This window comes from Lipophrys pholis (genome assembly GCF_963383615.2).
Source record: "Lipophrys pholis genome assembly, chromosome: 1".
Taxonomy (NCBI): Eukaryota; Metazoa; Chordata; class Actinopteri; order Blenniiformes; family Blenniidae; genus Lipophrys; species Lipophrys pholis.
In genome coordinates this window covers 48,722,759-48,739,722 of record NC_137635.1, presented here as the reverse complement: position 1 = coordinate 48,739,722, position 16,964 = coordinate 48,722,759, and the positions used below count along the sequence as shown (strand labels likewise).

Below are 16,964 nucleotides of genomic sequence, written 5' to 3'. Positions count from 1 at the left end.
ATATTTGCCCACACTGAACCTAAAATCCTCTTGCTACAAAGCTCGCCTGCTAACCGCTACATCTCTGCGCGGCCTGACTCGCGGATGACACAAAGATCCGCCAGTTAAATGAAACGCCTCCGAATCTCCATGAATGCCGTCTTTGACACGTTCTCTAAAGCCCCCCGTGGACACCTGCAGAACACGTCTGAGGACCGGGGCAAAAAAAATGCTATATTTGCATGATACACGAGTCTTTCTCTCCTCTCCCTTTCTGTGCACGTCAGCCCGTTAGGTGATCGCTGCGTCTCTGCGGGTTTTGGTCTTTTGAGAGGTGACATGACGCTTCAGGCGAAGCAGGCAGACAAGGCTCTCGAGGTGTAGCGAATAGCTCGCTGCTGTGTGCCGTGCTGCCAAACGTCTGCTGTCTCACCATCAGGGAATATGTGTATCTGAGTGCGTGTCTTTCTCATCTCCTTTTGTCTCCCCCAGATTGGGACGGGCTTCAAGGATGAAGATCTGGAGCAGCATTACAAGTTCTTAAAGGTAAAGCGGCACTGTGCTGCTGTCACTCTCACTTGCTCGTTAAAGAAAACACATCTCAACTTGTTCCTTAACATTCATGGCCTCATTTTTTATCTTTTTTTTTAACCTCCTTACCTCAGCTTTCAGCACTACAGCTACAGGTACTTCGTTTTTTTTTTTCACCCAATCTCGAAGGAGGAGGAACCTCAATGACTGGGATGAAGGCTTTGTGGGAATTTTCATACTATAAGCAGTCAGTCTTCCATTTAATTTGTGATTTATTATTAATTTCCACAACAAATCAGAAGTTTCGATATCAAAGTGGGATGGCAGCATGTAGTTAGACCGTGGCAACTCCTGACGGTACCTTCATTAACCTGAAATGAGCTCATCTACATTCAGAAAGTTTAACATTGCGACGCTCTCGCATATACCACCTTAAAGACTGAATCTAAAGTTCAAGACATGAATTCACTGAGCGTCTGTAGAACATTTGGCGGAAAACCGTTAAATGGGTTTGACTTGTCCGTTTTGTGCCGGCGTTCAGTAATGAATTGCTTTTTCAATTTACATTTGAAGAGGTTTGTTCCAGAGCAGCAGCAGCAGCAGCATTTGAAGAAATTGGCAACAGCTCTGAAAAATGATTGCTGTTGTGTGAGTGAGAATTCATTCCTGTACTCTGTTGACATTACCGGCTAAATTTAGACCTGCTTTTTACTGTAATAAGAACAGAAGCTTTTAAAAAAACACACGCGCGCGCACACACGCGCACGCGCGCGCGCACACACTTACACACGTGGCAAAGCTATTCTTAATATCCTTATCATTGTTGTATTTCATAAAGTCAAAGTACACAGCCACTGATACAAACTGCAGCACAGTGCAGAATCACCTCAGTGATTGAGAAGGTGGTATAACCATTTCTTTTTTCTTTTTTTTTTCGCCCCCACACACCAATACAGCCTGTAGTGTAGTGCTTTGTAATGAAAGTGATGGATGGAGAATTAAGGCGAGCCAGTGGTGTGGCGGCGCTGCTGTGGTTGCAGCACTGCTGCAGGCCGATGGGAATCTCGACAGGGAGACGATTGGCTGTGTTCACACTCCTCTGGGTGGTGAGGTGTTGTGCGGCGCTGTAACGAGGGGAGCTCTGATCCCTCTCTCGCCGTCTCTCTCTCTCTCTCTCTCTCTCTCTCTCTCTTGCCGCCTCTCTTGCTCTCTTTTTTTTTTTTTTTTTGTCTCTATTCAAAGAACAAAAGGGGAATGTGAGCACAGCGATTAATTCGCAGGGCTTTAATTGGAGGAAAAGGCTAACATTTCAGCTGGACTGTGTCTTCATCAAAGCTGCAGGACAAACAACGTATAGCGTTGACCCCGAGCAGGCGTACAAATGTCATCAGATAATGAGCTGAGGTGGATTTTCAAACCTCCTCAACTGGGAGTCCGGAGGTGTGAGCTGGCTGCCATCTTCTATCTCCTGCCGCCACATTTCAAACTCCCGGTCAGAAACAAAAGAACAGGGAAGAAGTGGTTGCGGTTACACGGCCGTGCTCCGCCTGTGTTTTCCGTTTGTTGCAGACTTGGGCTCCGTTCTCGCAACATTTAAAGTGAAAACGCTTCTTTTTTGCGTTTTTCGTTTCAGAAAAGATTTGCGTTTACACGCAGACGTTTTGAAGACGTGCATTGAGACAGAAGCGGGAGAAACACTTTTTTTTACGACTCCGATTCCATTTTTGATTCTGCTTAACGATTCGGTCCATTGTTGATTCTCATTCGGCAAAAAAGGATTTGAAGTTTCGTGGAGTTTTAACCGCAGAGGACGTGCCAACGTCGCCGCTGCTGCTGGGTTGAGATTCACTCCGGAGCGGATCGAAAACACGACATTCATTCAAAGTTAATGCTGCTGTGTGTGCACATGTTTCTGCGTGTTGGTGTCATTTCCTCCCTCTGACGAAATATCCACGTCGCAAGCTTTCCTGTTGTCATCCTTTCTCATTAAAATGAACCAAACTTAAGCGTTTGTGCCTCTTGGGCACCATGTTTCTTGCTGGCTGCACTGGTGAATTGAAGTCTCCACCCACATTGCGTAGCTTGTAACATGCGTGTGGAATAAACGAGGGACTGTGCCAACGATTCCAAGGAATTGAAGCACGGAACTGGTTCTCAACAAGAACGGAGAACAATATACTATAAACATTAGTCACGGAAAGTACAGAGACAAATTCAGGCTTTGTTTATATGACAGCGTTCTCAAGAGGCAAAGAAAGTTTTCCATTTTCACTTGAGAGTATGATGACAAAACAGTGCCACTCAATAAGCGCAAATTTCCTGCAACACTACTACTGCGCGTGCGCACTACGGCCGGCGTTAAAAAACGTTTTTCTGCACATGTGGACGTCGTTTTCAAAACGTTGCCGAGTAAACGCAAAACTTTTCTGAAACAAAAATGCTGAAGTTATGTTTTCACTTGAAACATTGTGTAACCAGGGCTTTAATTAGTAGAAAAATGGAGCTTTTTTTTTTTTTTTTTTTTTTAACTCTCTTTTATGAAATGCCACCAACCATAATCCATAGTGGACCAAGCCATTCAATCATAATTCTGTTATTTATTTATTTTTATTTATTTTTGTTCAAATGGGTTAAAACAGTTGAAGAACGTCTGCATTTCATGTGACTTCCGCTTTTGCACACTCAAAGTCATTCTCCTCAACTGAAATAATCAATCCTAAAATAACTCCGGCCAAAGAAACTGTGAGTAAAGTTAACATTAACCTGTATTTGTGCTAATAGCATCACTTTTTCTTTGTCATTTAGGGACAATTTAATTCACGTGTAAAGAACAGCATTTTCCACAACTTACTGGTTATTTTTAAATTGGTATTAACTCGGAAAAATACACCCTCAATCACTGGACTTCAGCACCATTCGTCCCCATTGATTCGTTCATTTCAAGCAGAACAAAAATGTTGAGCAGTGGACGCAAGCTGTGTACTTCTCCCAGCCACAACATATGCGCTGATTATAATTGCCGTTTCTTCGAACTCTTCGAGGAAACCGAATGCACCCAAATCAACCCGTATACCTGCATATAGATGAAAAATCATACACATTCATATGCGACCTGTATAGGCACAGTGTAATTACAATGCTCCGGGAGGCATATAAAACTGCCACCGGAAGGTTTTCCACCCAGCAATTTAGTCTTTGCAACAAGCAGCTTATTTGATATATAGTTATATGTGCGTTCTTAAGTGACACAGGGAGGCCAGGAGTTTGAGCCCTGACTGGAGTCGGGTCTATCAGCGGCTATATTTCATAAGACTCTACACGCCTACCAGCTCGCTCATTGTAATTCGCTCAGTTGTTTTGAGTGTCTCTTGAATGCCTACAGTATCGATAATGTGTGCGGGCCGAACGGCAGCGAGCTTCCTCTCCCCTGCGTTACTTAACTCGACTGCAGCGGCGTCCACAGAAGTGGGCCGTAGTTAACATGGCGCCGTTCCCGAGGCCCATTTGCTGTAATCGTCCTAATCTTTTTTCTTTTTTTTCTTTTTTTTTTGGGGGGGGGCACGGCACAGGAGAGTGGCGCCTACGCCGATGGGATGACAGTTCTTCCTCACTCTGCATGCAGAGCAGACTCTCCACATTCATGAATGTATTTATTTTTTTAATTAGAGGTGAATTCCAGATAATAAAACCGCGTATTAGGTTTTTCTCATGTAGGTGGACGATAATGTGGCTTTTGAAATGTAAAAGGAAGCGTTGCAATGTAAGACCGGTGCTGCCTCCTGGGATGTGATTGTACGGCAGCGGCAGGATCCTGCCGGCCGACCACAGCCACTCTGTCACTGTCTCTTTATCGGGTTCTCCGGGAATGCATCCCCCCCCCCCCCCACTTTCACACTCGTAATGCCTCCGTGTAAATATATGCTGTTTAAATTCTCAAACGTGCCTGTTTTCTATCAATTTAAACACTTTGGCGTTTCAGACCCGGCCTCAACCTCTCCTGTCGCACTTCCACCTGCTGTATTGATAAATGCCACTCCAAATTCCAAAAAGGTTGCGACTATGTCTAAAATATAAAGAATAAATAAAAAATCCCAAGCTCATTTTACTCGCAGCGAAAACATCTCTGATTGTTGGGACTGTTTTCCTTTTCGGGGGGGGGGGAATAGAATAGCTCATTTTGATTTTGACGATAGCAAAACGTCTTGGAAAAATTGGGCCAGGCTTGTTTACTGCTCTAAACGCCATCCTTTCGTATTGTAATCGTCCGTAAATCTGAGGCGCGAGAAAACCGTTTACCGGAGTTGTTTCATTCTTGTCTGAAGGATTTGAGCTGCTCAACAGTCCTGACTCAATCTCACTGCAGTTTTGGTTTGATGATATCCCAAAGTCAATTCAATTTTATTTGTATAGTGCCAATAACAACACAGTCATATCGAGGCACTTTTACAGAGAAAGCCTAACTATTCTACATGAAGAAGCAGAGGAGAGACGGTGGAGAGGAAGAACGGCCTTATAACAGGAACAAACCTACTTAAGTGTCAAGTAATGGAACGTGTCCAGTGCAGTGGAGTCTAAACCGACAGCAGCTTCACTAGAAAATGGTCCAGGATGTCCTGAAGCAACTGGAAAACTTTATTATATAGACAAGACTTAGGCCTAACTTTAAAAGTAGAGACTGTGTCAGCATCCCCAACTGAAACTGGGAGTTGGTTCTACAAGAGAGGAGCCTGAGAGCGGAAGGTTCGGCCTCCGATTCTACTTTTAGAAAATGTAGGAACCTCCAGTGAGCAGCTCTCTGAGAACCAAGTGTTGTTTTAGTAATGTGGGACTAACGGCTCTTTAAGATACATGAAGCCATTGCAGAAAAGCTAATATTCAAAACGCGTGACCTCTCCTCTCTCACACCCTGAATTACAACATGTTCATGATTTTAGAGACATTACAGGTGAAAGAGGGCAGCCCCGCAGACTCCTTTAATGCGGGAGTTGAAGGATAAGTCCTGGTTAAAAAGTAACTCCCAGGTTCCTCACAGTGGTACTGGAGGTCAAAGTAAAACCATCCAATGTCTCTGGATGTTTAGTAATTTTCTCTCCGATGTTTTGGGCCAAATGTTAAAAAGAAAATGAACAAAAAACAACAAGTTCAGAAACAGAAAATTCCAGCTCATCCAGGTTTTTATGTCTCCAAGACAAGCTTCTAATTTGATAAGTTGATCAGTATCATCTGGTTTTGTGGATTAATGGATTTGTGTATCAACTACATGACATTAGAAGCTTATGGATGCTGATAAAATCCAATCAGATACATACCTATAAAGCAACAAGGAACAAACCGGCAAACAAGTTGTTGGAGCCTGTAGGAACGATTCTATGGACTCCAATAGAATATAGAAGTAGGATTTTAGAAACCAAAGAAGGGGGTTTTATATCAGTCTTTAATATGCTAACACACCGGGATCAAGGATGAGCTTTTTAAGAAGCGGTTTCATAACAACAGTCTTAAAGGCCTGTCGTACACAGTTGGATACTGCAGCTAAATTAATCTGATCTGCTCTTGATGTGCTAATCAGAGGGAAAAACGTCTTTGAGCATTTTAGTCAGGATGGCATCCAACAGAAATTCTGTTCTGGGCTGTACGTCCAATTTCTAACCTGGACTCTTGTGACGCGGCGCTGTCGTTCTGGATGAAAGATGTTGTGTTCTCGCTTAAATAAGCGCGAGATTCCCTGACCGAGACACTGTCTGGATATCGCCGCATACGGTGTTCTGATGTCTGCATAGACTTTACAGCCGCCACTGACATGTAAGCTGCCAACATCATAAGAACTAATGCAACTAACTCCACACCAGCTTTTTTTTAACTGTGCTAGGAACACAAACGGCCCATCTTCTGGTCCAGAGGATATGGCAGAAATGAGCTTTGGCCCAGGAAACACTGCAGCTCTCATACGGCTCCTCGTACGCTTCTACTGAACCAGTGCAGTGGAATCCGGTACAGATCCACCTTTTAATGCAGCCTCAGGGATCCCATGCGCATCTCTTCTTGACTTTTAGCATCATACCTGTTCAGATACGAAGAATCGATTCTGTGTAATGGTGGGATCTCGAAGGCCTTTGCAGTTTTAACTTCAGGAGGGTTCTTTTTTTTAATGTATCTTTCGACACACACTGTAGTTTTGCACTGATTGAATGATTCTGCCTCTTGAAAATTTTCTTTTCACACAAGTCTTGTTACCAGCCCGCCGCCTTTAATTACAGAAGTGCTACTTTCTTTTATACAGACAAAATATGAGTACTTGCCCCCACTGAGTTTTTAAAAATGTAATTACTAGTCGTAGAATTACTAAAAAAAAAAAAAAGTATTTTTTCTCAGTTCGATGCTGTTTATTTACTGAATGTAACAAAACTGAAGCTTTTTTATTTAAAATGTTGTTGTGTAAACGTGGCATAAATATGTCATCCTGACTTCTGACCTGATGCCATCAGATTTGACGTTGCGTCCGCTAAGTAAACTAATATAATATCTTTTGACATTAGATATTTATTTCCGAGGGAAAAACAGATTGAATGTGCTTCTCCAAGTATAATTTGTTTGATTTTAATCAAGCGCAAAGTCCTTATTTTGAATATCTGTATATATTATTGGATATTAGTTCTTTTATTTTACTGTTGAATTTTGTTACGTAGAAGTTCAATCGCCTTGGATTACTTGATCTGGAGTGGTAAAATGTTTAAATACGGGCCAAGCAATAAAATGATACAGAGGAAAAAAAACTGACATTAAAGACTACCAATTTACTTTAAATCACTCTGATGCTATTGGATCGCCAAATGGCAGAAACTTGTGCCGTTTGCAGTTCTTAATCTGCACACATTGCTCTTCCCTCACTTCACTTCTAGGTTTGTCAGCTGAGGGGTTCATTTAGTTTTGTAAGTTGGTATTAATGAGATTTATACGAGTATTCAAGCACAGAATCGAACCAATATCGGTATCTGTTTCTCCCTGCCCTGCAAAGTTGCCAACTCTACGGTTCATTAGAGCTTTTGTTCCTTTGTATTGTTGCCATCAAATTCAAATTGCGCTAATAGATTTTGTGAAATGGTAATTATGTTATTATCAGCACCTGATAAGTTGACGGACTCTCCCCGCCTTCTGGAAACGGGAACGAATAATGAGTTCAGACAGTAATGAAGTTATTTTCTGTTCCCCAGGAGCACATCCTGCCCAAACCTCGAGCCTACTACCGCTTCGACCAGTCGGCGGAGCCGGATGTGTGGCTGGACGCCATGCAGGTCTGGGAGGTGAAGTGCGCCGACCTCTCGCTGTCCCCCGTCTACAAGGCCGCCATGGGACTGGTGAGTTTCGGTTTTGTGTTTCCACTGATAGATCCTGCCCGTTGCGCTCCGCTGCCTTCAATGAAAAGTCGTAATTAGAGCTTCTTAATTGAGTTATTAAAAAATGTTGTAAAAGATGCCGGATTTAATAGGACAGATACTCGCTCATTAGCCGCGGTTTGGCTGCCTGTTGGACTCGGGAGTCCCACGGTGTAAATAAAAACAGTCTGCCCGACATCAGCACTGTGCAAGCCTCATTTTAAAATAGACGTGGTGTACACACACACACACACACACACACACACACACACACACACACACACGCACTGCACAGAGAGCGACGCCATGAATTGGACTCTCTGCCTTTTATTTATGAAGCTTTTAAATGTTACACACGGGCGTCCTTTCAAAAAACATCATTTTAAAGGTAAATGGTTCCTCAGGTTTTCACACTCTCACAACGTATAAACTAAAAACAAATCTAACAAATTTTCAGAATTAAATCCTGAGATTTCTGTAATTATCATCTCGGGACTTCCTTGTATCTCATATAAGAAATAAGGAATCCTTAGGATTTTTTTTTCCCTTTTAAATATTCATGATTTATGTCTTCAAAAAGCAAAAAACATGAAAGTCTTGAAATATTTGCCAGTTTGTATTAAAAATATAAGAATGAATAACTTTTCTTTCCTGCTTGCACTTGTATATTATTGTCATACTAATAAAAAAATGAATAATAGTGAAACTAATAATATAATTTTTAAATAATTCGTCAAGCCTTTCTTTGGATAGTCCTGTATGTGGAAGAAAGCCGTCCTGCAGACTTTTTTTTCATGTGGGAGTTGAATGAGAAGTCCTGGTCAATAATAACTCCCTTGTTCCTCACAGTGCTACTGCAGGTCAAAGTAAAACCATCCAGTGTTACTTTATGTTTAAATATTTTCTCTCTCAGATGTTTTGGATCAAATATAACAACTTCTGTCTTATCTGAGTCGAGAAGGAGAAAATTACAGCTCATCCAGACTTTTTTGTCCTTAAGACAAGCTTCTAATGTGACAAGTTGATCAGTATCATCTGGTTTCATGGATAAATAGATTTGCGTATCATCTGCATAGCAACGGCTGTGAATGGAGTGTCTCCTCATAATAAAGGGATTCCTCCAGATGGCAATTATTTCATGGGCCGATCGGGTAGAATATGAGATTATGGGATTATACTATACTCAACTACAGTATTCTATGATACTACTAATGACATTACTACACAGATTATGAGCAGACCCCACTCAGTGTCAGACGTCAAGGTTTTTTTTAATCTCCCCCCCAGTTTTCTCATGGCGTTTCCCAGAATCTATCAATAAAATCACATCTGCCACTCACATTCCTGCTAACGATCATCTGGTCCCCGCTGTATGAAAAAAGCCTTGCAGGTGAATTGATTGGTTTCCTCCGCTGTCAGTCAACATTTGAATCTCCCAGGTCCTTGAGCAAAATGAGCCCGTGTCCTTGGTCGGGCTTCAATCCTTCAGCCGTGTGAGCAAACTTCACCGTCAGTTTATCACGTTGTGATTTTCTTCTCACCAGAGGAAACATTTAGATTAATTAGGAGGGGAAATGTAGATTTATCAAATCCAGGAATAAGCCCCCCCCCCCCCCCCAAAAAAAAAGATGATCCCTCATGTCTTTTGAATGTAAATCACTATTATTAAAAAAACCTGCAGTTATTGAAGAGGGAATTGAAATGGGATTAATATTGTAAAACCTTTTACCTCGTCAGGCTTTGTTATCGTCTAAAGATTAGTAGTGACAGAATGACCCGGGAAGGATTTGCCTCTCTGCTGCAGTACAAATAATAACCGAGTGCAAATGCACACACGTGCCAAAGGCTGTAGTTTATTGTAACGCCGGTTGTGACTCTGGTTATCTGTCTCGCTTCAGGTGGACCCGGTGAAGGGCATTTCTCTGAGGTTCCCACGCTTCCTTCGAATTAGAGACGACAAGAAGCCCGAGGACGCCACGACTGGAGCTCAGGTACAAATCAAATCCACAGAGCTTAAAAATATCACACACACACACACACACACACACACACACACACACACACACACACACACACACACACACACACACACACACACACACACACACACACACACACACACACACACACACACACAAAAAAAACCCTGCGGATGTCGAAGCAGCAGCGCAGTCGGTCATGTTCGATTCACCCTGTGAGGACTGGAACACCACGGGGTCGGACTGGTCGACATGCAGTAATGCAACATCGGCCGTGACCCAGTAAATATTCAATCATATGTTTGTTCGGCCATCTCACTCGGGTTGTCATCCAGACGGTGCATCATCATAATCGGGGTCACTTCACAGCAGCGTCCTGTAAAATTTCAAGGGTGAACAGCATCACAAGGGCAACCTTTCTTTTTTTTTTCTCTCTCTCTTAATGCAGTCACCGGTTTGTGCAGTTGTATCCGTTGCACGTCGAGGCAGAGCTATAAAGCAGTCAGCTGAAGCAGCACCTCCGGGGGTTTAGCCGAGGGGTCGCGGCGGTGCGCCGTGAGACAGCAGGCTCTGAATGATAATGTACAGTAGAGATGTGCAGGGCAGCCGTGCCTTCACCCAAACAACCACAGGATTTGAATATACAACGCAGCTGTGATTCAGCGCAGTACAAAGACATTAATGCTCTTATGCAGGCGACGCAGACGCCGGAATCATTTATTCGGAATTGGTGTTTGCTTGGCTCTGTCTGACCCGAGCGCTCACCCGTCAGCACGCTGTTGTTTACGGCCGATCCGGACTGACCCGAGTCATAATCGGCGCCTGCAGGTGAACCGTAGTCGGATATTCAGACATTTTCCATGAGACTGTGAAGGACTGGCTCTTCCAGGTTACTCAACTTATACCTGGGGGTAGATTTGGTTTAGAGTGTTTCAGACGACATGTGATGAGAGCACACTAGACTAGCTTTGCGCGGGTTTCCCCCAGGGGGCGCCAGAGAGACTTCAGGATGACTTTATGCGAAATTTAGATTATAGATTAAGCTTTATTGCAAAACCACAAGTTTAACAGGAAAACATTAAGATGCATCATCCCAAAAAAGATTCATCGTTTCGGCAAGCTGAGGCCCTTTTTCGTGACATTTTCAAGTGAAAATGCGTCGTTTTCACGGTAGTCTTACAGGAAAGTTTTACGTTTACATGGCAACATTTTAAAAACGATGTCTGTTTACATAGAAACAGTGAGGTGGGGGAAAGAAGTGCCTATCAGCATCAGACGGAGCTGACAGAGGATTATAATGTACAGTACATGGGGGAGGAAACAGTGTATAATGAACCGAGTCAACCTTAAAAGTTTTCCTCAAAACTAGCTCATTTTCTTACACAGGATGTTTTGCACCTTGCAGGAGACAGCTGAGGCACCAGGCAAGAGTCCATAAAGATAATTTGCTGCTCATCAAAATTAGAATAAGATGCAAATGTTTCACATAGTTTAGTGAAAGCTGCAGTGAGTCACTAGAAAAAGGGACAGAGGTGGAAGAAAAGGTCCATTTTTGTTTATTTCCTTAGAGGTACTGCTGGCGTAGGCAGATGAATGACTGGATGACGTTATTGTGGCGTATTAAAGTACCTTGTCTGGTTTAGCGACGAGCCGCATTGTGCTGCGAAACTTACTGTCGTACCCAATTTTCTGAAATGTGTGTTGCACAGTGCAGCAGCCATTAAACAGATGAGGCTGGTAAAAATCACAAAGTGTGCAGGAAGGACAGCTTCCAGTTAGGACGCGAGATGAGAAGCAGCAGCAACAAACAACTGACAAGTAACACCAACATGAAAAATGGTCGGTGAAACAACAGGTAAGATATCCAATTAAATGCTGTTTTTAATACAATAAGTAGTTAAAGCAGCTGTAATAAGTGTAGTTTGTCAGTTTATAGCTAATTCACATGTGAGCTGTATCCCCGATGTCGATCAGAACAAATAAAAGACGTCTCGGTGTTCTGCCTCCGCGCGTTGAAGACTTGACCAGAAGATGTAAACGACAGCACGTCGGCTGCGTCTGATGTGAATATAACACCACAGAACTTTCATAACTTCCACAACAGCGCTGCGCGTCGGACTAAATGCACCCGTGGGAGTACTGCGGTGGTATTTTTACCAGCCGAGAGACCATAAACCTGCGTCGAGCAGTCTGAAGAGCAGGAGGAATTTCTTCCTGTGTGCTCGCCGACAACAATCTGGCACAAGGTGATAACAATTTGGACGCCTGTCGCATCCTTCTTTTGGATCATTTAGACGTCTTTAGTGCAGTTAGACGCAGGACTGAATGAAGCGTGGCTCTCGGTGTGTGTGTGTGTGTGTGTGTGTGTGTGTGGTTGAAGTTTCGTATGAAGGCGTGTTTTTCTGCCATAACGTCACAATCTCAGGAGCGTTCTTTTACATTAGAACAAACTCCATAGCCTATAAACACTCCATTTTGGGGGTTTTGACGAAAGAATTTACAGGAAATGGAATGAAGGCCAGTTATGATATGTGTTCTGATACGACACAACGCGAGTTAAGTTGCAGGAAAAGGTAAAGTCGGTGTTTTAATAACTTGAATTGATCAGAAAAGTTTCTTGTTGAGACAGCAAAGTTCTGAAAACAATGTAGTTTTCCTGTAGGGCCACTAGTAGGTGCTGTTTTTGTGTAACGAGACCACCTATGTATGCAGGGAAGAGTACGCTATAAACTTCGAAGCTCTTTTAAATCGACTTCCTTCATCGTTTCGGCCCACTCAGTGTCGGTTGCTTGGAAGGAATAAAAAGTGCCTCCACATGCGATCCAGATTGATGGTTTAGTAAATGAGCACTTCATTAGAGAAGTGCCGTTAAACTCGAGAGTAAAGAGCACACACTGCATTCATTCAGTTCAGTTGAGTTTTATTTCTCGAACGCCGAATGCAACGCCGTCAAGGCACTTTTACACAGAAAACCCAACAAATCCGCGCAGAGAAAAACGCGGAATAAACCTTAACAGTGACGAGTGCACGCGAGTTGGATCGGCCTAGATACTCAGATTGATATGGACTTGGATGGATATGATTAGTTAACTATAGACTTGAGTAGGCGGGTAGGTATGTTGGAATGGGTTTATTTTAATTGTTTTCCTCTTGGAGAAAATAGACATTTTAATTTGCTCTCAATGACAAGAGAAACCGATGCCCAACAAGCTGAAACCTGCACATAAATACTCACAATTAAATGCAACGAAACACTCACCGCTCACTTCCCAATGCATAAAACAGTCTGCGATTGGCAGGCCAGACAATCCTCCTCCTCTGCCGCGCTCACCCCCTCAGGATCCGTTTGTCTTTTTGTTAACTGGAATATAGAGTCAGTCTATCAGCGAGGCGGTGGCGGCGGCATCGGCCAGACACAAATCTGATCAGGTTTGGCTCACTGCTTCTAAAAATGTGTTCACTGTTTACCGCTGCGACAGGCAACAAGCTGTCAGGCTCCCCGCTCAACTTTTTTTTTTTTTTTTTTTTTTTTTTTTAACGGCGCGCCCATCTGCATCCACAGTCTCTAAAAACTTGGACCATCATCCAGCGCCTTCCTCTGAAACCCAGGCTGGGATCGTTGCAGCGGCGTGACGGCACATGAGACCACGCCGAGGTTCGGTTTTTTAATGAAGCCCAAAGCCTGCTTTCTTTCCCACGTCTTCTTTTTCAACTTGGACCCAAACCCGTGTAGCATTTATGAGGCCTGCACCGTATTATAATGTGAATGTTTGCCGACTTGAATTAGCAGCCATCTGTTAGTCAGGGGCGAGATGTGCGCTCGTTACAGTGGGGCATCAAGTCGGAAACATCAGCCGCATGTAAATGGCGACGTTTCTCCGTAGCGATCTGTGGGGATGCGCTCATTAGCACGACACATGGTTTCCGCGTTGCCCGGCGTCGTGCACCATTTAAAATGAGACTTAACCTCGTTCCGAGTCAGAGGGAATTAAGAAAACATGAATGCGAGCCAGAAACATGTCGGCCGCGGTCGGTTTGAGGCAGACAATCAAAGTTTTTTTGTTTTTTTTATGTTTTTTGTTTTTAACTTTGATCCCAATTCGGGTGGAAATAACATCTCGTTGCTTCCATCCTCACTGTGCCACCCTGCTGCACTGCCACTGATGCCGCTGATTCTGGGCGGGCCTGAAGTTCACACAGCGTTCATTGTCCCCCTCCTCCCACACCCACCCCCACCCCCACCCTCACCCGCGGACGTCGATGAGCTCAAACAACCTCAGTTTCCCGCTCGGCAGCTGGGAGTCACCCACTTCAAAGCGCGGGATATGAATAATCAAACTGTTATTTTTAGCTTTTCCTCATGATGTTACTGACCTGACCACATGACCCCCCCCCCCCGTCTTCCTATCTCCCCCTGCAGATTGCCGATCTGTACAAGAAGCAGCAGCAGATTCAGAATCAGGGGGATAAGGCTGACCCCGAGGACTACTACTGATCCGTCCACAGCCGTCCGCCCGGAATAATAAGTGATGGGAATTTCAATTTAATTGTAAATAGCTTCTTTTCTATGTGCACTGGTGATTGAAAATAAAGGCTCTTGCCCCATTTTAAGCATCCTGTAATTTGTGTTATTGATTTATCGACGCCGCCCCCTTTTACGGACTATGATTTCCCTTTCAGAGGCAAAACTGCGTAAACATCTCGCGGCGCGGGGGCGCATACAAACTCCTCAGCCCCACATTGACTCAGCACTTATAGCGTACCTGCTGGAAATAGATCCCGATCAGAAATTCACTCTGCAAAAACACCAGCCGTATGGGCGGCATACAGATACTTCAAACTGGCCTGATTTCTTGCTCCGGCTCTCTCTCAGGCGGTCGAGTGCATTCAGCATGTGTGCGGTAACGAGAGGACGAGCCAAGGAGATTGCGGACTGCCTGAAATGTTATTAGACATTTAAAGAAAAATGCATCCGCTGACGTCGAAGCACTCAAAGCTTACATTAGATGATAGAAATCCAGTAAGTGTCCAGCCTGAATCAATCAGATGTGTGTGTGTGTGTGTGTGTGTGTGATGGGGGTGGGGATGGAGTGGGGGGGGGGGATTAGAGCCAAGGATGAGTGATTATGACGCGGTCAAGGAGGATTGTGTGGCTTCTCTGCCTCGTCATTCCAATAGAGAGGAAGTAAGTGCGCCTGCAACAGATTGAACCACTTAGTGTCTATGATGCATTTTTGCTTTTCTCTGTGCGAGCTGTGAGCGCCGCAGAATCTCATTTAGTGCCAAGAGGAGTGAATAGGCAGAAAATATTTTTGTTGACATTGACAGACACTCGCTGTTTAAGAGTTTTACTCTTGCCTACAGGTACACAGCAGCGTCATCAAACAAGGGCAACAGAGCCGCATTAACAACAGGCGAAATAAAATAGCGACTTTTTCTGCCAATAAATCACCGTGGAGTCCCGGGATGCTGTGTCACTGGCAAGAGTCCTTAAAAGCCTTCGATGGAGAAAGTGCCGGAGATTTCCACAACAATCTGGCATCAGTGGAGGAGTGTGATTCATATAAGATAACGACACACGACTGTGAGTCTGATTCAATCACTTTATGGAGAAGTTTTCTTATGAATGAGTTCAAGAAGTTAAACATTTCCTGCCTGTGTGATTTACAAGAGTTTTTCTCACTTTCGGAAATGCTGTTCGGCAGCTGGGGTGTCAAACTTTCTCGTTCGGCGGCCGCATGCAGCCCGATTTCATCTGGAGTCGGCGAGACTGGTAAGATAGTGCCATAGTAACATTTAAATTAAAAATGTTCTTTGTTGTGGTTCAGTACATGGCAAAAATGTCTATTTTCACAAAACCAAACAATGACTACAATCTCAACATAAAGCAAATTTAAATGATACATTCTGGTGCAAAATACAGTGAAATATTCAAAAACAACTTCTCCTGTCGCTGTTGCATTGTGGGTGTTTTTACAAACTCACCCTGACAGCATGGCTTTGAGGCCAATTTGAGGGCAATGGGGAAGTTTGCTTTCATAGCAGCATCACCGATATCTGATCTTACATTTTTACGATTTTCTTGGTGGTTTGGTGGCTGGATCAGAGTCTCTTGTTGGCCGGTTTTGGCCCACATGTTAGACATCCTTGAATTACACAATTAAGATAAATAAACATTTCAATCTGTTTTTTTTTTTTGTTTTTTTTATAAGTTCCCAACTCTGTATTTGGTGCGGGACTATATACACACAACTCAGCTCATTATACCCTTGAAATTGAAAGAAGGGTCTATGTGACTGTATGGTCAGTGGTTGTGTGAAACACTCGGTTAAATACTCGAAGATCTGGAGATTACGATTCGTCATGACTCGTTTTAATGTATTTCTTTCTATGTATTTATTGTATTAATATATTTCTTTGTTATCTGTAAAGCACTGTGAATTGCTCTGTTTGAATGGTGCTCTGTAAATAGATTTGCCTTTGCTTTCCTAACTTGTTGCACAAGACTAAAGTTTTTTTTTTTTCCACAAGATCTTCTTAAACAACTATTAAATGTTTGAAAAACATTAACCTTCAGTTTTGTCATGGAAAGTAGTTCACGGTACCTAATTCAAGTGAACCTTTAATTATTGGAATGAATTGTTTAGTCAATTATTTTCTACACTCGTCTTATTTCTCCCGCATCTACTGCTTCATCCAATTTATGGTCATGGTACAGTTGGTGCCAGAAGGCCACCCTTCACTCCAGACATGCAAAATACATAGTCACACACATTAATTCATCCCTATGGGGCAGTTCAGAGTCACAAATTCACTTCAAATGTGTATTTTCCTGTCTTGTCCCTGAAGGAAAACATGTAAACTCCACATAGAAAGACCCCTCAAATACAACCTGGTCTCAAACCTTGGATCCCATGATGAGGCTAGAGCAACCACTATACCTTTTTGTGCCAAATGGAAGTTTGACGTTGTGTACTCTAATGGTTTGAAATGCACTGCTGGAGCTACAGATGGAGCCCAGAGGATGAATCGTAGCATCTTTTCGCTCGGATGAAAGCTGGTTCAATCTCCCATGTTCTCCGCAGGGTGAACTTTAATCAGG

General features: G+C 43.3%; 1 protein-coding gene across 2 annotated transcripts in view; it reads left to right on the top strand.

Annotated features, from left to right (window-relative positions):
- lig1 (ligase I, DNA, ATP-dependent) overlaps window positions 1-14,482 on the top strand; it is a 68,894-nt gene extending 54,412 nt beyond the window's left edge. For both annotated transcript variants that reach the window (XM_080480898.1, XM_080480897.1), the window contains exons 24-27: window positions 472-525; window positions 7,722-7,865; window positions 9,782-9,874; window positions 14,283-14,482. In XM_080480898.1, coding sequence (XP_080337024.1) covers window positions 472-525; window positions 7,722-7,865; window positions 9,782-9,874; window positions 14,283-14,357 — 366 coding nt within the window. In that variant the 3' untranslated portion in view covers window positions 14,358-14,482. The remainder of the gene's footprint in view (window positions 1-471; window positions 526-7,721; window positions 7,866-9,781; window positions 9,875-14,282) is intronic.
- The last annotated feature ends 2,482 nt before the right edge of the window (window positions 14,483-16,964 follow it).